General features: G+C 50.8%; 9 protein-coding genes across 9 annotated transcripts; 3 read left to right on the forward strand and 6 right to left on the reverse strand.

Moving 5' to 3' along the window:
• Positions 1-331: 331 nt before the first annotated feature.
• Positions 332-1,086, forward strand: ALTATR162_LOCUS10899 (uncharacterized protein; the record flags this gene model as incomplete). The annotated part of the gene is made up of 3 exons (XM_043318539.1): positions 332-728; positions 776-943; positions 1,007-1,086. 3 exons carry the CDS (start codon positions 332-334, stop codon positions 1,084-1,086), a joined length of 645 nt encoding a protein of 214 aa, XP_043174474.1.
• Positions 1,087-1,240: 154 nt separating this feature from the next.
• On the reverse strand, positions 1,241-1,826 carry ALTATR162_LOCUS10900 (uncharacterized protein; the record flags this gene model as incomplete). Its single annotated transcript, XM_043318540.1, has 2 exons — positions 1,241-1,762; positions 1,812-1,826. The coding sequence occupies 2 exons, from the start codon at positions 1,824-1,826 to the stop codon at positions 1,241-1,243; spliced, it is 537 nt and encodes a 178-aa protein (XP_043174475.1).
• A 1,791-nt stretch (positions 1,827-3,617) lies between these two features.
• On the forward strand, positions 3,618-5,132 carry ALTATR162_LOCUS10901 (uncharacterized protein; the record flags this gene model as incomplete). The annotated part of the gene is made up of 1 exon (XM_043318541.1): positions 3,618-5,132. The coding sequence occupies one exon, from the start codon at positions 3,618-3,620 to the stop codon at positions 5,130-5,132; it is 1,515 nt and encodes a 504-aa protein (XP_043174476.1).
• A 509-nt stretch (positions 5,133-5,641) lies between these two features.
• On the reverse strand, positions 5,642-7,677 carry ALTATR162_LOCUS10902 (uncharacterized protein; the record flags this gene model as incomplete). Its single annotated transcript, XM_043318542.1, has 2 exons — positions 5,642-6,739; positions 6,793-7,677. The coding sequence occupies 2 exons, from the start codon at positions 7,675-7,677 to the stop codon at positions 5,642-5,644; spliced, it is 1,983 nt and encodes a 660-aa protein (XP_043174477.1).
• A 563-nt stretch (positions 7,678-8,240) lies between these two features.
• Positions 8,241-8,719, reverse strand: ALTATR162_LOCUS10903 (uncharacterized protein; the record flags this gene model as incomplete). Its single annotated transcript, XM_043318543.1, has 4 exons — positions 8,241-8,306; positions 8,365-8,388; positions 8,439-8,579; positions 8,636-8,719. The coding sequence occupies 4 exons, from the start codon at positions 8,717-8,719 to the stop codon at positions 8,241-8,243; spliced, it is 315 nt and encodes a 104-aa protein (XP_043174478.1).
• A 500-nt stretch (positions 8,720-9,219) lies between these two features.
• On the forward strand, positions 9,220-10,176 carry ALTATR162_LOCUS10904 (uncharacterized protein; the record flags this gene model as incomplete). Its single annotated transcript, XM_043318544.1, has 1 exon — positions 9,220-10,176. The coding sequence occupies one exon, from the start codon at positions 9,220-9,222 to the stop codon at positions 10,174-10,176; it is 957 nt and encodes a 318-aa protein (XP_043174479.1).
• An 819-nt stretch (positions 10,177-10,995) lies between these two features.
• Positions 10,996-15,981, reverse strand: ALTATR162_LOCUS10905 (uncharacterized protein; the record flags this gene model as incomplete). The annotated part of the gene is made up of 3 exons (XM_043318545.1): positions 10,996-12,714; positions 12,766-15,810; positions 15,865-15,981. The coding sequence occupies 3 exons, from the start codon at positions 15,979-15,981 to the stop codon at positions 10,996-10,998; spliced, it is 4,881 nt and encodes a 1,626-aa protein (XP_043174480.1).
• A 2,346-nt stretch (positions 15,982-18,327) lies between these two features.
• On the reverse strand, positions 18,328-18,754 carry ALTATR162_LOCUS10906 (uncharacterized protein; the record flags this gene model as incomplete). Its single annotated transcript, XM_043318546.1, has 2 exons — positions 18,328-18,474; positions 18,527-18,754. The coding sequence occupies 2 exons, from the start codon at positions 18,752-18,754 to the stop codon at positions 18,328-18,330; spliced, it is 375 nt and encodes a 124-aa protein (XP_043174481.1).
• Positions 18,755-19,766: 1,012 nt separating this feature from the next.
• ALTATR162_LOCUS10907 (uncharacterized protein) lies at positions 19,767-21,785 on the reverse strand (the record flags this gene model as incomplete). Its single annotated transcript, XM_043318547.1, has 1 exon — positions 19,767-21,785. The coding sequence occupies one exon, from the start codon at positions 21,783-21,785 to the stop codon at positions 19,767-19,769; it is 2,019 nt and encodes a 672-aa protein (XP_043174482.1).
• Between the last annotated feature and the right edge of the window lie 644 nt (positions 21,786-22,429).

Genomic DNA, 22,429 nt, shown 5'->3' on the forward strand with positions numbered 1-22,429 from the left:
TTGACATGCGTGCCGTTACTATGGGGAAACGCTCCTCCAGGTGATGCATGCATCGCGCATCTGCGTCGGAATGAATCGAAAGGGCTATGCTGCAAAAAGGCTGGAAAAGCGAGGAGAAAAGGGCGGCGTTGACCACTTTGGTGTTCGGCGCTGATGACATGAAAGGAACACCACCCCGCCTTCGCCTTAAGAGGAAGGTCCTAGCGCTTGTGCAACATTTCAGTCCATGGTATTCCCATTGTATAATTAGCCCAGAGTTGCGTAAGAGATCATTCAACAAACCCTTCGGTAGATAGCTCCAGAGTCCGAATGTTGTAAGTGGACGCGCATCATGCCTCTCCAAGTCCACCGTATAACCTCCCCCACCGACTTTGAAAACTTCGTCGGCATACAGATTGCTGCCTTCGCCAATGGCGGTGGTATCACATCCCTGCTCACACCCAACCCCATCACAGACGAGTACATTCAAGAGTTCACTGGCAAGCACATCAAGTCGTGGCGCGAAGAGCCAGATGTTGTTTACCTAAAAGTCATTGACACCGATCTCAATGGAAAGATGATTGCAGGCGCCAAGTGGCGCATCAACGAACAGGAGCGAAGTGAAGAAGAAGCGAAGAAGATGTACCCAGTACCCGATGAAAAAGACAAGGGAAGACAGGGCTTGTTAGACTTCATGGCTTTTCTTAGTCGAGTGAGAAAAGAGTACATGGGAACGAAGCCTTTTTACTGCTAGTATCCAACCTAACACACCAAAACGCTTTGCTGACAAACATAGTCCTGCACATCCTCGTAACGCACCCAGATCATCACCGTAGAGGCGCAGGGGCTATGCTACTTGAGTGGGGTACCAAACAAGCGGACCGCGCAAGACTGCCTGCCTTCTTGGAGTCGTCACCAATGGGTAAACCTTTGTATGAGAGAATGGGATTTCGAGTCAAGGAGGGTAAGTCGTGGATTTATGAGATACTTTGTGGCATTCACTGACGTTGTGTCTTCACTGTCCTAGTGGTAACGTGGGATTTGGCAAAATACGGGTTAGAGGGTACAGATTTCAGCACAGTGATGCTTCGGGACCCCATTCTGTAGATGGTGCTGGGTGCTGTATAGAAGTGGCACCGAACCAAGGAAGGTTTGCTTAGGCTTCTGACTGTACTGGGGGGTGGTATGTTTCTTGAAGACGTATGCCTTAGTTCGGTGTCTCGAAGCCTCTCACATGAATCGAATGTGTTACTTATACCACCTATCTTTTCCCAAACCTGACTTGCACATCTACGCCTTTCTTGCTCAAGTCCTCTACTTTCCTTACAAAATCCATATGCTCTCCACCATGCCCTAACCTTGACATGCTCCCCATTCCCTCCAACCTCATCTCGTTCAACTCGTCCATCATGTTTAGCGCCGCAAGGAAGTGCTCCACCCTGTCTCGACCCCCTTTGCTTTCTACAATACTCGTGGCCGGCTGCACAAGGACGAGTGCCTTTATCTCGGAGATAGCTGTTCCCGCACAAGAGAAGAAGAGAAGCGCGGTTTGTAGGCCAAGAATCCTTAGAGGAAAAGTGGCGCAGATGTAGGAAAGACATTCGGCCCGAATTTGGCGACAGACGCGAAAGAGAGGAAGATGCAGCACCGATGCAGCAAGATGTTCCGGCTTGGTACAATTTGCGATCACAATCGACGACAACTCTGGATAGATGGCCATAGTGTATATCTTATTGCGTATCTCGCCTGGTAGTTCCAGAAACGCGCCATCTATCTTCTGAGGCTGCATCAGGTCAGCTATCTGTTGCAACGAAGCGTCAGATGTTTGTTACAGGCGATGCTGGCATATTGCCGCTGAGTTGTTTGTGGCGTAACCATTTCATCATCATCGTTTTCATTGTATAGTTGACTTTGGTGGTAGGACTGCGAAAATAGATCGATGCAGCTCTTCCACGATGGGAGCCTTGAGTTGGCGCCTTGCCTCATCAGGATAGCTCGCCTCGATGATTGTCCGGTGCCCAGCGCAGTCTTCTCATTAAATCTTTGATGTCGCGCGATTCTCAATATGCCGACATCACATTGCATGATGAAGAGCACCGTAGAGTGCGGCGGCGGAAAGCATGGGACCAGAATTGTCAAAACGCTGGACTGTTTAAAAATGCATCTGTTTGTTCGTCCCATTATCTCTCATTCACATCTATCAACTCAACTAACGCACTACACTAAAGCCCCCCTTTCTCCAGCTATAGCCACTCCACTCGCATGGAGGTTGCGCAAGTAGTCGGACTGACAGACGCAATCTCTGTAGGTGGATAGAACGGACGTTGGAGCCGCCAGTGAAATACAGTTGGCTCCAGAAATTTGAAGCATCTTGCATGACCCTGCACATGCTGGTAATACATCATAATCAAGGACATTTATGTCCTTACTCTCGCCCGGTCCCCTCGCGGGTTGACGCATGGTGAATTGTTGGTTGATAGGTGACAAGGTGTAAGCTTCCTAGAAAGATGATTCACAAGCAGCGCATGTTCGAAAGAAATCAGGTCCAAGCTCTAAACAAGCTTCACTTGCTACTGTTTTCACAAAGTCTTGCGAGCTACTCACTGTTTTCTCCGTCCCGCTGACGCGCTTCCTATCTTTATCTCAATAAGTTCCCAATTCCCGCTTCGTGTGTTGTACACATCTCTATCAACCTCAATTCTGGAGACAAGGCAATCGCCAACTGAAGCAAGTGCCCAAGAAAGAATCGTTGAGTGGTCGGAATTAGCTTCTAAGGCACGTGAAACCATTAGTAGATGCGAGAGGTTTTGGAACAGGTCCCATTCCGATACATGACAAAGATCCAAGCCTGCCAGGCTGGTATGTATCTCCTCCAGTGTGACGACATGCTAAGGCGACAACCAAACTTCGGCATCGTGGATTTCTTCAATGTCAGGCCCGCAACGGCTTCAGTAGACAGAATCACGGTATTGTCAGGCCAGTAGGCAAGAGAAACGTAACGACAGAGGTGGTGGAAGGAAGGCTCGGGAGACGGATACTGGCCGATGATGAATGCGCTGCGAAGCCTTCAATAATGACGTTGATAGTGGCACTCGCGGTAACGGTAATGATGCATATGGCGCAAGCCCACTTGGAAATTGTAGAAAGCTGGAACCAGTGTTCGAAGCTTAGTGGTAAGAAACAACCAAAGTAGAGGTCGTTTTTAAAACTAAGCAGAAACTAACATACATAGAGGGAGGAGCGCTGGTCTGTACAAGACTGTGTCGAGATCATGTCTGAGCGTGTTCTGTTTGGCAAGAGTGATGGTTGACAAGCATTTGCGGAGTTCTCGGGGAAGCCAAGGCGGCGCCAAGGCGGCGCCAGACTTTGGGAAACAGCGACTTTCACGCACCAACAATCAGCACGGCCACAATGCTCGCACGCACGTATGCACCCTCTCGAGCACTTCTGAGGGCCCTTTCCCGGCCTCATCCCATAACATGTCCTTTATCCCGCCCTTTGCCAGTGTGCCTTCAACGCGGAAAGCGCACCAAAGCCGCCGAGCCCGACGAGTCGAAGCACGATGCGACGACTGAATCTAAGCCTTCGCTACTCGGCCGACTCAAAGGTTCAAGATCCATTTTGAGAATGACGCGAAAATGGACAGAGCCATGCGTCCGCTGTCCGATGCCGAACTCGAACGCGACGATCTGCCCGTCATCAACTGGTATGAGCAGGATTTGGACAAAGGCACGCCACAGCGTCTCATTGAGCGTATAGCCACGCCGGAAGATCGCAAGAAAGACAAAGACATGTATATGATGATCGAGGAGTCGCAGAAGAACCCCGATTACGACGATGCGATGCTGAACCGGCGGCTTATCGACAGCTTACTATCCAACCCAAACTTCGCCGAATTAACACACGAACTCAAGGATATTAAGGAGGGCATCAAGTCGAGGGAAGAGCTTCAGCAATTGCAAGAGCAGGACGCCATCGAGGCAGAGGCAGAAAGCAAAAAATTCGACGCCAGCCTACGCATGGCAACCCTCCAAATACTACAAGATATCGTCAGGGACCCGGATATTGGACACGCAAAGGCCGACCTCCAAGAGTGCATCGACAAGATGCAAGAGGTGGACGACATGGACAACCCGGATTTCCAGGCCATGCTTAAGAAGGCAATGGATAAACTCGAGGGCAATGAAGCTATGCAGAAGAAGGCTGCCACTATGAGCGGAGGTCTCGATGGCCCGGAATTGGACACCGAATGGGAAGAGTATCAGAGAGACACCGAGGACGCCATTGCTGAAGCCGAAGCCCCAGATGATGATCTTGCCATGGTAACACACGAGGACATGCAGGACGTGGACAAGCTCTTACACCAGATGCGGGACGTCATGAAGTCGCTAGGTGGCGGCAGCGGCCTTGAAGCTGAACTTGATGCAGCGCTCAATGAAGACTCTACGCCAGGTCAAGATCAAGAAGGTGTATTCGAACGCGAGATGGACCCTCAAGAATTAGCGGAGGAGTTGAAGAAGCTCGCTGAATCCAAGGCATCGCAACCTCAAGAGCTTGTGGAGGACGAAGAAGATGTTCCCGCTGAGCTACAAGCCAAGGTCGACGAGATTATGAAAGATCCCAAGCTGATGGAGAAGCTTATGTACATTCAAAAACTCATCTCAGAGAACAAGCAACAGCAAGGTGATCTAACCACCATTGCGCACGATACTGCACCCGATCCCTACCAACTCGAAGACAGCCGCACCGCGACGCTCAAAGAGCGTATGGCCGCCGCGCTCCAGGATCCAGAACACTCCGCCGCCCTTCAACAACTTCGCGTCCACCTGCCCCCACCGTTTAACATTTCGCCTGCCCTGAAATCTTTCAACAAAGCCATTGAGCTCGCATATATCGGCGCAAATGACGACATCCGCCGGATCCTCTGGCGATCGTACCAGAAAGCGCGATCTTTGCCTACATTTCTCCAGAGTATCAGTGACGAGGCCTGGGACATACTGTACTATTCTCAGGCGGTGACATGGGGTAGCAATCAGAACCGTGAGAACCACCTCAGGATGTTACTGGCGGACCTCAAGAGCTTAGGACGAGACGGGCCACCTACGCATCCTAGTTCACTTGTTGGTGGAGGTGTTGAGCAGCTAGACTCATGAAGTGCTCGAGATTTCATAATGAGGCATTGATGTATGATATGACGACGTGTGTATGATACCCCACCTTTACATAGAACTGTAAACATCGCAAGAGCTACTCTTCATTCAGTTTGGTGTGATGGTCCGTGTATAGTGGTCAAGACCTAGTCTACTACGCCTCTGACATCGGTGGCATGCTTAATTCTACCATAAGCCAATGTCTAACTATCGTTATCCACAACGGGACGATATCTGCTGCCACTTAACATTACGGCTTCCGATTCGTTCCAATGGCGTGGACGCTATCAGCGGTTCTGTCAACTATGAAACCAGGATTTAGATTCGAGTAGACCTGCATCGACGCACTCTTCGCATGTTGGAAGCACTAGAATGAACCAAAAAGCGCAGCTGTCTGTCCTCCCGTTCATCTACAGTTGCCGCGAGAGGTCGTATCAAACCGAATAGGTGCAGAACTACCTCCCCACAACTCTTGCCGAGGGTATCAGCCTCTACGACAATATGCCAATCTTTCAATCTCCTTTACTTGCACTCGTGTCCGCCTCCGGTCTCTTATACCAGCTTTCGTGCGAATAATCTTTCTTCGGTCCCTCAACCTCATATCTGATCATGAATTGATCAATCTTCGCACCGCGAAACTTGAACTCGCAATGATTCCTGTACGTATCTGGGTCACACCAATGATAACCTTTGGCCCTCCATCCAGACTTGTCATCGTCTGGCGCGTAGAAACCCCATGTGTTGAACAGTGCTCCTACACTTTTGTTGTCGTCTTCGACAAACCATGCTGTGATCTCGTCACGTGCCTCGTTGTACCGATAAACATAGCGTCGAGTCGCGGGGAAAGACAGACCAGTGTCCATGGTGAATATGCCTTGTTCGACATACAAATATTCGGATAAGTAGGTCGTAGGATCGGTAGATTGGCGCGGGTGGAAGTGCGCTGTACCCACGAACAAGCCACCAGGTGTGTCGGTACGTGAGTCAATCTTGCGCGTCATGTTCCATACACCCTGCATGCCTATAAACACTGCCGCGGCGATGAATCGAGCATCCTCTTGGGATGCCTGGAGTATTTTGGCAACGTCTTCGACTACTTCCTTTGCTTGTGAACTGGTAGCTGCATGTTGATAGCGCGATGGAAAAGCGGGTCCCATTTGGCCGCCAAATAGCGAATCATCGCGCGAGACGCCAGTCTCTCGTGCGAACTCTTCCATTAGACCAACGTAATCTGCCATCCAAAACTGAGGTACTTGTAAAGACCTCTGGTTCATCGCTTCTTGCATACGTTTCGTATCATCGTATTTGTACAAATCGGGCACTCGAGACTGCGACTGCTCAGCCTCCGGCTTGGCCCAACTTTGAGCAAGCAATCGAGCCTGCATTTCCATCACGCCCCAATAAGGACCTTCGTAGAAACCTACGAAACCAATTGTGGGGACTCGGCGCGAGAGAACCGACCCACGAGAGAGGAGGTATGGTATACGCAAATTTGGGGTGGTGTTGTCTTCAGCAAGAAGGGCTCTGACGCGAGAATCAAGCCAATCGAGGTCGGCTTTGTAGCCGGTAGCTTCGATGATACCCACTACATTATGGACTTTGCTCTGGCTCTGTAAGCTGTTAGTATCTTCATTACCACCCATACAAGGATCAGCGTAATTACTATGGCTTCCTTTCCTGGTCCATGATACCAGGGCTCGTACTGCTGTAGACTAACGTCTAGGAAGCTACGGTCATCTGCCTGCGCGACGTCTTTGACCCATCCCCGCACTGGTACGATAATGCCACTTCTCACAAATTCCATGTAAGTGTCTGTAATCCCGGTATATCCGGGGTGTTGTGTCTGGCTCGCAGTGTAAGCAAGCTCGGGATACCCCTCGCCGCTCTGGCCGCATCCTATACTCGCTCTTAGGAATTCGTGTCCTTTTTGTGCCTTCTCTGGTGGTACCGTAGTAATAGCTGCCGCAATCTCTCCATCACCACGACGTGAGAGGTTGTAGAGCATCAGGTCGAGTGGAAGGAACTTGGGTGCTGGCTTGAAGTTTCCGTCTTGGCTCTGAGGGTCCTGAGGAAGGTAGCGAGGAAGGCAGTAGAAGGGCCGGTTGATGATATGGAAGACCCTACTATGTGCATGCGCGGATGTCGTCTGACTAGGTGAGTGCTTTGCGTTTGAGATCTGGAAGGCTGCCTGTGCTGCGGCTTCTGAGCCGCTAATGCCGCCTCCAATTACGACGACCTTGCCAGGAGAACTTGTCAACTCAGAAAGACTTCGAAAATTGGAAGAGTGTTGGATGGTTGAGAGATTTTTGGAAGGAGTGAAATCGAAGGTACTGGCCGGTTTGTTAAAGAAGCCACTCGCGACGATCAGTCGATCGAACGTACGGGTGTCTAGCTGACCGGCGCCGTCGTCGCTAATCACTTTCCACGTATTATCTTCTTGGAGTGATGCGTTGATAACTCGCTTCCCGAGTAGCAGATTTTCCGTGATGCCAAAGATCTTTGCGTATGTTTCAAGATATCGCCCCACCTGCCACGCTCTAGGGAACATAGGCGGAGCAGCTAGTGGATGTGCAGCGGATGCCGAAAGATCTAAGCCTACCGATGTCCAAGACAAATCGGAAAATGCAACAGTATATCTGCTCAGATTGGTCCGCATCTCTGGACTGCATTTTTCACCTAATCCTCCATGCCCATCTCTCCACATGCCACCCACGCGGTCTGCTGCGTCATACACGGTGACCACCCAGCCATGTTGTTTGAAAGTCCTTGCAGCAACCAGTCCTGCAGGCCCGGCTCCTACGATACAAACGGAATGTTCCACCTTAGGGGCAATCATCGACGGCTGAGCGGTAAGATCGTGAAGTGGCGGAGCAAACAAGGGAAAAACGGGCGGATGCTAATCACTCAAGTATGAAGCGCGATAGAGGGAGCTCGGGTAGTACTGCGAGAATGATGACAAACAGATCTGTGGGCAGTGTGAGGTGGTGTTGAGAAGTCCGCTGCTAGCATGCGATGCGCTAGGAAGATGCCCCTCGGGGAACCAACCAATGGGAAGAAGGTGCAACACAGGACATTCATGGCAGATGCAGAAGCGCAATTTTCCAACGAAATCTATTCAGTAAGTACTCCAGTGTTGATCAGAGTCCCTTTCATGGTCTGAAACTGTGTCTTTCCATACTATGTAAGCGTTAGTGAATGCCTGGGCGATGTTGTAAGCGTTTCAGAAGCGGCGTACCGATATCAAATAGCGAATGTGGCCCTGCACAGCAATTAATTTGAGTATCAAAGGTGATAGGGGTGTTGACATACGAGATCGGTAACGGAGCGATGTTGTTCGAATTCCGATCTTGCAAATTGCCGCATGTCCTTCCTCGCTCCTGCGTCGGGTATGTGTGACGTGCTGCGGACAATCTCTCTCCACAACGCCAACGCGCGTTGTCGCTGGATGAACTAGATGACAGTCAGTGGTCGTTGTACTGTGTAGGTGATATCTTGGAAATACGTACGTGGTCCAGGCCCACAGGACTCTTTCCTCGTGCTCGCAGCCGGGAAGGAGGCTTGGACGCTACCGTGGCATATCTTCGTAGCATTCCCTCAGTGTGGTGTAGGATACTCGAACTGCGTGGATCTAACGATGCAAATATGTAGAATAAGGTAGTGGTCGATTGACCGGATGAGGCTCTTCGCATCGATGCAGGTTGACGTATCGAGACGAATGAGCTAGGCTTTGATGATGCTAGTCATTCAAGGATGCATGTGCAACACTTGAGGATCGGCGCCACGAAGCCACATTCTGTAGGCTGACTAGTTGAGCAGCCATGCTGGAGACATGACACAACTTGGATAAGGGCCATCGATGGTGGTCACACTTGAGACGACTGCCGGCACCCCAGATCTTAGGGATCAAAATGAAGGGTATGAACTACACAGATTTCGCGTCGCGTCTTCTCCACCAGACGCGAACCCTAACCACCAAGCCTGCGCATCCGCACTGTCGTCAGCCGCGATCGACCCGATGCCCACGTTAATCCATCGCAAACGAATCAACGCCATAGAATAGCAGCTTAGAAACGGGCGCGAGCTTTACGACATGGACGTCTGCGATGGACACAGCCACTCCGAAGCCCACCAGACGCCGCACGTCGTCGCACGCGTACAGACAGTGCAGGCTCTCTTGCGAGAAGACATCCACCTAAGCGCATACGAGGCACCACATCTGCCATGCCCGGTATCGTTCCAATTCGTTCCGTCGGCTTTCGACCTCAAGAAAGGCGAGCTCGAGGCTTGCCTCAGCCTCGTCGAGAAGACTTCGGGACACGACTACAAGACATCAAGCATTGGCTGGAATCCGCGCAAGAAGAGGGAGGAAATGCTCGACGGCGAGATGATGTATCTCCTTGTGCGTCAGGGCCCTTCAGACACGGCTGGTCAGAGTAGCATGGAAGAGACTCAAGAGATGAACAACTTGCACAAGGGGATGGAATGGACAGAGGCTCGGATCGATGCAGATTCAAGCCCGTCTGTGAGGGGTGCTTCATATGCGCTGGGTCAACACCCGCCACGGCTCAATCCTCTAGATCAGCTCAATCAAGGCTACACTCCAGACAGTGGCGAGGAAGAGGCAGCCACATGGAACCAGACCAAGGCTTCAACCGCTTTAGAGAAGAAAGAGTCCTGTTCAGTCAAGCATTCGCCAGACCCTCAGACCAGTTGCGGCAACTACATTCTCGGCTTCACCTCCTTCATGTTTACCTACGACGACTCTCCGCACGAAGACCGTGAAGTTCTTTACATTTACGAGATTCATCTCCATGAGCAGCTTCGCGGACAAGGCCTCGGGTCTCATCTCATCAAATTCGTCGAGAATGTGGCGCGCGCATGTCGAATTAGAAAGACAATGCTTACAGTCTTCACTGCGAACAAGCGCGCAAAGAGCATGTATGAGAAATTAGGCTACAGTAAGGATGAGTGCAGCCCAGGCGATAGGGTTACAAGGAACAAGGTCATCAAGGCCGACTATGTCATCATGAGCAAGTCGATCGATTGAGGACAATGTTTTCCTAGGCGTCACGGTACAATACCCATGATGCTGGGGGTCCTTAGCTGAATTGTCTAATCTACTTTCATGATATGGCTCAATATTCTCCATCGCGCCATCTTCCATCAAACTGGGTCGAAAATCCGTCTTTTTGAATCTGTACTCCGTGACATGGACGTTCTCTGCATCGGTCGCATTAAAGTTTCCTGTTGCGCAAATTCTACAAACTTGGCATCTACCGCGAAATGTACCCATATACTGTGATCACATTCAAAGCGCCGGAACACCCATGACCCGAATAAGTTCAAGGGCGAAAAGAGACAGCCGTATGCGGATACTACATCTGAAGATACGACTGGACGACACTGAAAGACGAAGGTAAGAAAGATATCTTGTGAGCTGGTAGAGACATGTATGTACCCGCGGTGTGTGTGTGTGTGTGTGTGTGTGTGTGTGTGTGTGTGTGTGTGTGAAATAGAGGGTGTTGCAGACGCTACTCGCAGACTGTTTGAGTAACCACGACGAGGGGTATTGCAAACCATACAAGCATGTATCAAGAGAACAAAGAACCTAGGCTGGCTCCCGCAGGTCGATTCCAGATGCCAGTAAAGGTTATTCGAAAATGGCGAAATAGTTTCACAAAGTTCGAAGGCACTGGGGGGCTAAGTATTACAAAATAAGATTACTGGACAGTCTATACACGAAAGCCGAGTGCTGTGTGGTATCTTAGAACGCCAGATTGTGGAAACGAAACCACCATATAATCACACATTCGCCCATCTTCTACTTGTAGTTCAAGCACTTATTTCCCGTTGTAGCATGTATACACTAAGCAGGCCACATGCCACAGCATATGAAACGGCCCCACTGATTCCTCTTCGTACCCTCTGGTTTCTTTCCGCTCGTCTCTTCATCTTCTTCGCCAACAACGCGAAGGAAGACTTCGTCCAAGGTGGTGGGCGAAACAGAGTAGTACTCCAAACCTAACTCATGGCGATTGGTCTCCAGCAACTGAATGAGACCAGGGATGCCGCCCAGATCAGATGCTGAAGCAGCTGAAGATATCGTATTGACTTGATGGACCTCTGCTTCGGTGATCTTGCCATCTTGCGCATTGTCGAGATGCGCGGGCGATGCAGTAGAATCGGGAGATGCGGCCTTGAGTACTTTGAACCGTAGTTGTCCATGGCCTCCACCTCGGGAACCCCATTTGTCAAGTTGAACACCAGGAATCTTCTTCTGAACCCATTGCTTGACAGCTTCCATCTCTTCTTCTGTGGTTTCAGGTGCAGATTTGAGAACCAGCTGTACGACCCAAGCATCGCCATACTGCTCTCCTAAAGCACTGACGGTGCCTAGGGCAAGCATCTTGCGCTTCATGATACCGACGCGGGTGGCGAGTTTGTCTGCTTCTTCCATGGAGTGAGTAGTAATCAACAAGGCACGCCCAGGTGCGGCTACACCGAGTAGTGTGCGCCACATGACTCTCTTTGCAGCTGCATCCATACCAGAGGATGGCTCATCCAATAGTAGAACCGATGGGTTACCCATCAAAGCAATGCCCAAGCTGAGCTTCCTCTTATTGCCACCGGAAAGTTTGGACGCGAGACGGTCGTTGAAGCGCCCCAGACTGGTAGCTTGGAGAATTGCATCGACACTTGCCTTTGGGTTGGGGACGCCGCGAGCGCGAGCGTAGAAGTAGAGATGCTCGGTCACCGTCATGGAATCCATGGCATCAAATTGCGGACATACACCAAGATGACCTCGTGCAGCTGCGCGCTTGCTGATGATGGATATATTTTCGATCAAAACATCACCACCACCGTTGATATGCGTTGTGGGATGTATGTCGCCACGAATGAGTGAGATGGTCGAAGATTTTCCAGCGCCATTGGGACCAAGGAGGGCGAAAACCTGACCTTGCGGGATGCCAAAAGTGATGTCGTTGACAGCATGGTTAGACCCGAACGTCTTCTGCAGATGCAGTGCACGAAGGCTATCTGTGCTCTGCTCAGCGCGCGTGATCTCAGCAGCGACAGCAGGAGGAACAGTATCCACCCTCTCCTCCGAGTGCTGCTGACGGCTCTTTTCGCGGTTAAGGAACGCTGGTCGATATCCTGAGTCCCACCACACGAGGGCAATGAAAAGCAGAATGATCTGCACAACGAGGTACAAGATGGGCCCTCCGTACACAGTCAAAGCACCGGGATAGCTTGGAATCTGGTTTCCATCACACAATATGCTAAAGGAGTTTAGAGATAGCAGCTGTGTCCTAAGCAAGCTTGCTGATGGCGAGATCAGCGAGACAGTCCAGTGGAAGTATTCGATGTAAGAATCGATGGCGTATGCAGGCGCATAAGTCAAAATGCACATGTAACCGATAAAATAAATAAGGTAGAGCGACACCATACCTCCGGCGGCGAAGGCGAAGGCTGCGAGTTGCGATGTGACGACAATAGAGATCAGATACGCGAAGAGGGTTGCACAAAGGCCATAGAGGAAGAACACCACGAAGAGGTAGCCTGGTGCATACCATGCATCGGAAGCCTAGCACAACGTTAGCCCAAACGTTTATATGATAAGTGAGTCCGAACTTACGGCTGCAAAGATCCCCGTAGTGACAGCAGAGATCACAAGTACGAACAAGAAGTCGAACGCAGTGTACGCCAGCCATAGTGGCACAGCCCGGATACCGTTACTGTAGTGCAGCGCTCGCACGTTCCTCAGTCGCTCTTGGGTGGGATACAGAGCGAACAACGCAGGGTAGACGCACATGGCCAGACCAAAATACAGAGTCAGCTGTAGAGTGTCGCCCATATTAGGAGCGAAGGGCACAGCGAATTGCTGATACTGCGTGGAGATGGTACTATTCGTTAGGATGTTGTCGAGAGTATTCAATGTGATGAGGCCACCGATGACACCACCGTTCGCAAGGTAAGCCATGACAGGCGGACCGTTCTCTTTCAAAAAGAAGCCACCCGGTGTAATGTTGCGAAATTGTGTGTTGACGAAATCATTGAACTGATCGAGTGTATCCACGAGGTAGAAGCTGTCCTCGGGAATGCCTGTCCGTTGGATGATTGTATCAATAGCAGGACCAACAGTACTCCTCGGACCAATAGGGATGAGTGGGATATCGTCCACGTTGGAAAGTGAGAAGATCGTCGGGTCGTTGGCGCTGGCTCCAGGATCGCAGCCCACAGCTTCGTAATCCTTCAAGAAGAGCGTAACCAAACCAGCGGCGACGATTGGAAGAAGCAGGGCAAAGACGTATGGCCAGAAGTTGCGTTTTACGATGGTCACTCGCTTTTGTACGAGGATAAGCATCTGCTTGAACAGACCAGTACCACGACCTTTACCCATCTCTAGTCTCTTGTCGGCATCAGAGTTATGGTCTGAAGGTACGTCTAGCTCCTTGTCCGACGCTGTCATGCCAGTCTGTTCACCGTGATCAGCGTCCATGAGATTATATTCCTTTACCTCCTCAGCATTGGCAAGGAATACGTCTTCTAGTGTTGGGCCAACAATGTCGTAGTCCTTGACCCCGTGATCTCTCAGTATGTCGACGAATTTGGTGGCGGGCAGCGCGTCCTCGAACTGATACTGAATCATACCCTCGGAGGGCGCAGGCTTTTTCACAGCATTTACCGGGGGTTTGACTGGAGCGTCCTTGGGATACGTGACGTGGTATCCGGCGCCGACTTCATGCTTAAGCTGGACCGAAGTACCCTTAGTCTTGAGTACGCCGCGAGAGAGAATGGCAACGTAGTCAGCGAGAACATCTGCCTCATCGAGGAAATGCGTAGTAAGCAGGAAGGTGCGATCACCACGCTCGGCAAGTAGAATCTCCCAGATCTTCCTTCGCGAGAGTGGGTCCAAGCCAGATGACACTTCATCAACACAGCAGACTTTTGAACCTCCAGTAAACATCATGGCAAGCTGAAGTTTGCGCTTTTGACCGCCAGAAAGTGTGCATGATTGCGCCTTGATCTTATGTCCCAAATCGCAAGCGCGGATAAGATTCTCGATGGTGTCCTTGGTATCGTAGGTTCCGGTCGACTTGAGCTGATTGAAGATGCGAACATGCTCATAGACGTTCAGTTCATCCCACATGACGTTCTTCTGCGGACACAGTCCAAGACCTCCGGTGCCATCAATCTCAATCGCTCCACTAGTGATCGAATTGAGCCCAGCGATGGCATCTAGGGTGGTGGACTTTCCGCTACCGTTGGCGCCCAGTAGAACCATGATTTGACCTTTGCGCGCTTTCATGCTGAAATCATCCACGGCGATGACTGTTTCCGGTGGCTTTACGCCAAACTTGGTAAGAACATTTCTGCGGAACCAGCTCGGGGTCCAATGCTTCGAGAAGTTTGTCAAGATAATGTTGTGATCCGGCGAAGAAGTCGTAGTCTTCCTGTCCGCTGACACCGTACCATACAACCAGCGCTCGACGAGAGCCCCTAGAACAGGGTATACGATAGTTTGAATAATAGCGAACACCCAAAAGACGATGCCGGGAGTGGTCCAAATGTGATCCTGGTAGTCGGGCGCAGCTCCGACGAGGTTCATGCCAATAAGCTGTCTCTCAAAACGGGCGACGCAGATGATGAAAAAAACGTAGTTGATAGATGGAAAGAGCAAGCTCAGAACATATACAGCACCTGTGCTGAAGGGTCCAGCGACTTGCGCGATGATGGCCAACAGGATGGGAACGATGACAATAGTGATACCAGATAGTTGGGCTTTGCGGAAGAAGGCGGCCCCGAAGATGGAAAAGCTAGTCAAGGACAGGCCAGCAAGAATGTGGAAGATGACCAGTATGGCAGCATTGGACGTTTGGAAAGCCAATGCCCAGACGATAGCTCCCATGATGACCCAGCCTGGAAAGTAAATAATGTCAAACGCAATGTGCATGGACAGGAGACGGGCAAACTGCGTGTGCCATGGCTTCTTGGCTGGAGACATTGCTTCTACTAGCTGCGATATGCCACGTTCTCTTTCCTCTGCCATTTGCCCCGTAAGTTGGTAGGTCACGCCACATACACCAATGTATAGAGCCACACCCATGATGTTGATGAGTGCACCCATGTACAAAGTCCTGATCCGATCATCGTATTCCTCTTGCGTACGCTCCGTGTATGGGTACTCATCGATGTCGGGAACGGTAGCAGAGCCGTCAACGGAAGCGATGGCTTGGTCGATGGCCCGTTGGAAAGGCAGGATGTAGATCTGGACATCGTTGTCATCCTGATTCACGTAGATCTCCTCTCCCAGTGCTCCGTCCGATCTGATGGTGTAGTTCCAGCTCTGTCCTTGACCTTGGCTCGGACTGGAATGGAAGGACACTGCACCAAAACATGTGCTGGCACCACGCAACGAGCTCTCACATGTGGAAAGCAGCTCCACGTCCCGTTCAATCGTGATAGCCTGCAGGCCTGCATCACGGACCTGAGTCGATAGTTGTCCAATGACCTGTTCGATGTCGCTACCAGTGTATCCGTTGTTGACAAAGACGACTTTGTCGCGGCCGCCTTCGGCAACACTGAGCGCGTTGGGGAATGAACGAATGAGGGATGGGGCGCCGATGCCATAATCGGAGGGGGGGACGAAGAAGTTTTTGGCGTAGGTAATGAAGAACATCTGCAGAAGCCCTGGTCAGCCATCGCTTCCCTGTCAAGGTCTAGTTAAACGTACAAATATTATGGGAGCCCAGAAAGCGCGAACGCTCGTGAAGAACCAGTGGCGTACAAAGACAACGAGCAGCGTCTTCTTTGTGAGAATCCATGTCTGGCTCACAATTGCGCCTGCCATGGTCGCGTTTGTTGCCCGTGGTGGGCGCGCTGAGGGTTGAAGTGCAGGATCGAGTCGTTCACTCGTAGCGTAGATCGTGTTTCCTAATCGCAATTATTCCGAAGACAAAAGCATCTCTCCTCGTACTCGAGACGCAAAAAGGCTAGCAACAAAGGACAAAGGAACGGTGCAGACAGGTAGAAAGAGGGTATTCATTAGTAGCGAACCATGGATGGCAAATACCTGGCTAGTATCTCCCACGCCGTACCCAGCGTATACGGAACGACGCCGAGCAGACGACGTCTTGTCGGACGTCTGCGACTACCACATCCCCTGTCCATCCCATCGCGCCATGGTCCACATCGGGCGCTGGTGAGGCGCATGGCAGATTGATGTTGTGCCGGTGGGGCGTAAGAGAACGATTGGCACATGATGCCGTCCAAAAGCCCTAGACTCCTGCCCAACGGCCCGGCTTACCACACTCTGCTCCAGGTAGCTGGGGATCGCCTGTCGTTGAAAGCCGTCAGAACTCACCTTTATTTTGACGTCCAATATGGTACTTTCCTCGATTCCGTGTCGACATAGACCTTGGCCTGACTCCTTAGGCGCTGGCCGCTTCGACAAGCCTAGGCGAAGATGCCTCGGCGACGAATGCATCCGCCCAGACAACGCCCAGTCGCCGAGCATTAATCATGATCGAACGCGTCTTCGGTGCCCTTGAGATCGCGATGCCGAAGAAAATAACAAGCCTCGCGTGCAGACCCTTGCATCGCTGCGCCTCGTAGGCTTGATTTCCGTCGCGTCATCGATTCTATGCGAAGCGTTAGGGCGATCATGGAATGAGCTGGGATCACGGGCCGACATGAGCTTCTTCTAACAGCTTGGTCAAGAACTACAAGAGACCGCCAAAGACGTCCGCAGGCGTCGCAAGGAATTATGACATGAAAGCATCCGGGCTAATATTTACTCTTGGCGCAGAGTATGCGCAGGTCACCCTGCTCAGTGACCAGCAACTGTATAACCTACCATGACACATATTGCTATCCTACCCAATGTATTCGATATGCCAGAGTCATGACCTTCGGTGCGAACAGCAGAAGAGTTCTGAAGGTGGGGGGTTGTACATCAAAGTTCTGGCTTACACGCATCATCCCAGTCAACACTTGCACGTCTTCTACACCACGGTAACGGATCAACTAATTTATCACCCAGCATACGGCAAGTGACTGATTGTAAGACACAACATGCTCCTAGGCATGGTTAATAGCGAACTGGACAGCCTGCGACTACACCGCCTGACTATCGCTCATATATACCATTCGAAATAGCCTTCAGGTTGATCACTCCACAGCCATCTTCACATCCTTCGTACCTCTACCTCCGTCGTTCGCGACAACATGTCCTCCAAGTTGGATCCGTCGCGGCACATCCCCAACGTCCTCGGCGCGGCGCTGCTCCGGAAGCACGCACTTTCTGACTGCGCAGTCGGTCTGCATACAACATCAGCACGATTCTGCTAGAGAGATAACTTGTGGTGACGCTTATAAGCAGGGAAGCATACGTATGCGACCTGCGCATTGCGACAAGAGTCTTCAGGTCTGTCCTGGGTGTTGCACAGACAGACATTGAGGTTGTTACGGACGGAGTCGCAGGTAGTATGACAGGTATCCTCTACTAAGGCACACTGTCTTGCTGCTGGAACAGCGGCTGTCGTGCTGGGCGCGAAGAGTGCGGGTATTAGTATGAGCTGCATGTGTGCTGACTGTTGTCATATGATATGTAGTGTCCTGTGTGAGCTTTGGCTACGAATCTTAGGAAGATGAGAAGGTAGTGGAAGTATTCTGAAGAAAGGTCTCCCGTCGGACCGGAATATATGAGACCTTGAAGCATTCATGGTTGATACGTCGCTATCTCGATCTTTCTTTTGTCCCTACTTGCTAAATATTCGTTTCTTACTTTTGTACGTCACAATTTAACTCTTGAAGTCAGGGTCAGATGCTACGTGTCTTCCTCGCACTTCAATTCCATGCGTAGACCCAAGAGTCTTCCAAATGCATTTATGTTAATTGTTTTCTCACATAGGAGACATACCACGCGACAGTTAGAGTGCGTTCGAATCATTAAACGGCTTTTCTTGGAGCTTTCGTGGTCAATTCCCTAGAGCTACCAAGGCATCACAGTCCAAGCTTATGCACTTCAGAAAGCGATAGTTCGAATGAATCAGCTAGTAGGAATTTAACAAGAGTCATTACAAAGTCATAGCCTCCTATCCATCGCCGTGTATCCTCGTATGCACGCCGTCTCCACGCCCTCTTCGGCTAGCGCCATCCAAACTTCCATGAGCTCATCTTCTACCCCTTCCTGATACTAAACTCCTTCCACCTTGCCTCCGGCCGGGTCGACGTAATCAGCGGGGTTGCCGGCTGGGTCGCCCGCGGTATCAGAGTCGAGGTCGACAGCCTTGATAACAACGTTCTCGGAGTGTATCAGCTTCGCGCCACGGCAGCAGTTGTTCTGGTATTTGTGTTAGTTAACAAGATAGCAGGTCCAAGAAGAACGATCCCACATATGCGTTGTTTAACTCGCGCCACCAGTATGTGCCACCCTGACAAGAGGGTCTATAATTACAGTCCCGGAGATCATCCGCGGCGCCCTGACATTTGGGTATACACGCCTTGGCGCGCTTATCTATGCCTTGAATGGAGTGGGATTCCGTGGAAGGAGCAAGCTTGATGGCAGTGGGGAGAGCTGCGGCAAGACCGAAGAAGGTAGTGATCACGTTGAAGAGCTTCATCGTTGCAGCTGTATCGTGTTGATAGTCTTATGTGCAAAACTGTTATTGGAGGTCGTATATGTTGGGAGTGTGCTGGAGTCAAGGTCAGTAGAGGACTTGGTATTTAAATGCTTTGCTTTCCGGCACCAAACAGCGGGCGGGGTGATCACAGCCACAGCATTCAAGAGCATAGATGGGTCGTTGGTATGTGCTAAATTATTGCGAGGTAGGCGAAGACCAGATTCTATATTCTGGAATAGTAGGGACAGCAAAGCGCAGTGTATGTACCTGATCTAGTCGCTTGATCCCGATTCACTGCAATGAATATATTGATGACGTGCAATATTTTCTCAACCTAGATATCATGGCATATATTGTGGAGATTTGATACAGCTTATTAGGAGCTATCAAAAAGGTAAGAAGCGTTGCGTTATGTGAAGAAGGTCGAGCGCGGAGGTGTGATGGTTTTAACTGGACCGTGGGCGTACCTGCTACAGCTACACGCTCGGGCCCGGATCAATTGGAGACGCACTTCACGTGTCCGGACAAGGGTGGTGGTGAGTCGCAGTTGTTGATCGATGGGCGGCTTTTAGTGATCTGAATGCGCGTTTGAAGACGACAGGGAGTTGACAATCGGATGACTAGGGCAGGACTTCATCGAAATTCCAGAAGTCGAAAAGCAATGAGGTGTAAGTGCCTTGTATTACTGGACCGTCAAGGGCAGACTTATGATCTGTAGAAACGAATAGCTACTCTATATACAATGTGCAATGCTCTTGGGAAGAGGATACATGGTACAGGCTTTGAGACAAAGGGGATTGATATCGAACGTAGTACACGCCGCGTGTGCTGGCCTAAATACCTTATCTCTATCTTGCGTGAAATCATGTCTTGAGAATCAAATCATACGTTTGTCGTGTAGTCGTATATGTAAAAAAATATAGTTAAAGTACTGCCATGGTTGGTATGCGTATGAAAAATGGCTGGTATGCGTATGAAAGATGGTTGGTATTGTGTGCGGAGCCTCTGCCGTTCAATGTGTTGCCGCATGCGGTACGACAACAACTGCTGACGACCCAGAAGCAGTAATGTACTTCGTATTTGCACGACCAAAATATGATTCTTGACCATCGTCTATGTTTCTTCCCGGTGTGACCATGCCTTCTGGCTCTTCGTTGTATGTGTCTGAATATGCGCTCTTGTTAAAATCCTCTTCTGCCGGGAATTCATTCACGAGGCTGGCGAGCTCCCAATCTCCACTGATGTAGCTGTCCATACTGAATCGCTCCTTACGATATTCAGCCCAATCCGGTTCGTTGTTCACTTCTTCTTCTTCTTCTGCATCTTCTGGGTCTTCCCAAAGGTCTTGCTCGACTCCACTCAAAAAGTCCCAAACACTCGCCAGTAGCTCCTCGTGCGGTAGAAAATAACTCAGTGACTCGTTATCCTGTCCCGTCCAGTCACTCCATGCTTCTAGTATCTCTAAACGAGGGAAATGTGCTCCTAGCGGTTGTGCCCATGACCGGACAAGCTCTTCTTCAACGAGTGGATCGACCACGGAGCTACATTGCGAGTTAGATGAAACGGTGTATGTGTCACTAACAATCGAGAGGATAGATTGAGGACGTGCGAAGGCAACATGCGTCAGGAATGGGAAGAGCGGGCCGTCAGAAGTTCCAGTACCGGTTAGATCTTCTAGTTCCACGGAAGCGCCCCGTTCATGGCCGTTGAGAGTAATGGCCGGAGTACAGAGTGTGTCGAGGGTTTGAGAGCGATCGTTGAGCGGCGTCTCGACGGCTTCTGGAGGCGAATGATTACGTAGTATCTGTAGATCTGGGAGATGTAGTGAAACTTTCAGGCGCAAAGTTTCAAGCAGAGGGCAGTTCTTTCCGAGACTCGCTAGCGCGGTAGCCTCCAGATCGATTGCGCTTTGTGGATGGAGCTTGATATTGAGACTCAAAAGCTGCGGCAATTTCCTACAAAATGCCTCGAAGTGAAGACTCGAGATCATAGACCCATCTATTGCACTAGGTTCCGAGGCGAGAAGGTTGATATTTTCCAACTTGGGACAGCCTTTGGCAAGTTCCACTAAAGCCGTACCATGAAGGAGCGGGTGCGATGCGGCCGATGGAAAGTTGAGCGCGAGTGCACCGATGTTGACTCGTAATGACCGGAGCCCACTGCACTGTGCCAACTGAGCCAGGATATGATCAAGGATATTCATGTCCCAGTCCTGCGGTGGTCGCTCTGGTATTCTAGCTATGTCTAGTTGTATTTGTTCTACAAGCGGCAGGTGCGGTAGGAGTGTGACGGCCAGCTCGGGATAGCACATGAGTTGGAGTTGCCTCAAAGAGGAAAATGGGGAAACAAGCGCGTTGGGGCCCGAGAAGTACGGCAATAATTGCAAGTCCGGATCGAGGTCGATGTGAAGAGCTTTCAGGCCTGGCCGGCGACTTAAGAGTCTGAAAAGCATATCCTTGTTGGAAAAGCTAGCATTCATCAATCGAACATTCGTAATGCTGGGCACAGCGTCGAGTAGATCAATCAATTCTCGATAAGACACAGGGTCTTCAGGACAAAGAGCATCTGAACCAAAGGTAATGCTAGCAAGGTTGGTACATGGTGCGAACAAGGCGGGAAGAACAGTGCCAGCGACGTAACGTGAGTCACCAGTTTGGGATCCAAGGAATTCCAGTTGCCCAAGGCCTGGGTGTAGCATGGCGTTGATTGCTTTCGCATGTCTCTTCCAGTCCACCTCCAGCTCCAGTATCTTGAGGTCCGGCCAGCATAAGCCCTCTAGATATGCAAGATCTCCACTATCGTCTGTGGGACCCAAGACGAACAGCCTTTCGACTTTGTTCGCGTACCATTGCCTTCGGTTGAAGATCATTTTCTGCAGAGCGGGAAGGTGCGGATAGCGTCTCCACAGGATAGCTGTGCCTTGGTCTGCCCAAAGTTTATTGACCAGAATCGAAGGTACCAGTGTGGGCCGAAATTCGAGAAGTTCAACAGGTTGATCGGGTCCCTGCTGTCTGCGATCCTTGTACTTCATGTTGGATAAATGGTGCAGGACCAGGGAAACAATGCGAGGGTCCGCGGTAGCCATGGCTGCGGCTGCCATGGCTGCACGAGGTTCAGACGAACGAAAAAAAAAGCAGCAAAAGAGCGACTCAAAGGAATGAAGCAACGGAGAAGAAAGTGAGTGGAGAGAGCGCGAGGATACTTAGCTATCGCGGCACAGGCTGTGGGCAGACAGTCATCCTGCTTTGGACCTGGTCACTTTTCTCGCCGCCGGGCAAAGCGAAATCCCGTAGGCTCGCCACGGCTGATCGCCAGGGGCCGCGGAAGCCTGTGAGCCTGTCATTGCGCGTACCTTGAAACGCAATTGTAAATGATATAATTCCCATGTCAATAGGGAGGCGTGTTTTGGAGGTTCCAAGGGAAGGAGTTCTGTGTGCTATGTCACTCGACGGTCTCTTTGTGAAGCTTGGAAACCTCGAGCTTAGTCAAGCGCGTTAGCCTTCCGTGTCACGGGCAGGGACGGACAATTGTCGGGGCTGCATCGAACACCGCAGAGCTACCCAATCGAATTCGCTATTATCTCCATGGCTGCCAACTGCTGCACGGAGCTTCCACCGTTGCCATTGGAGGATATTACGCCCGTTAATCACAACTGATCATGATGGTAGCGCTTAC

This window comes from Alternaria atra (genome assembly GCF_907166805.1).
Source record: "Alternaria atra isolate CS162 genome assembly, contig: 34, whole genome shotgun sequence".
In the NCBI taxonomy this organism is placed as follows: Eukaryota; Fungi; Ascomycota; class Dothideomycetes; order Pleosporales; family Pleosporaceae; genus Alternaria; species Alternaria atra.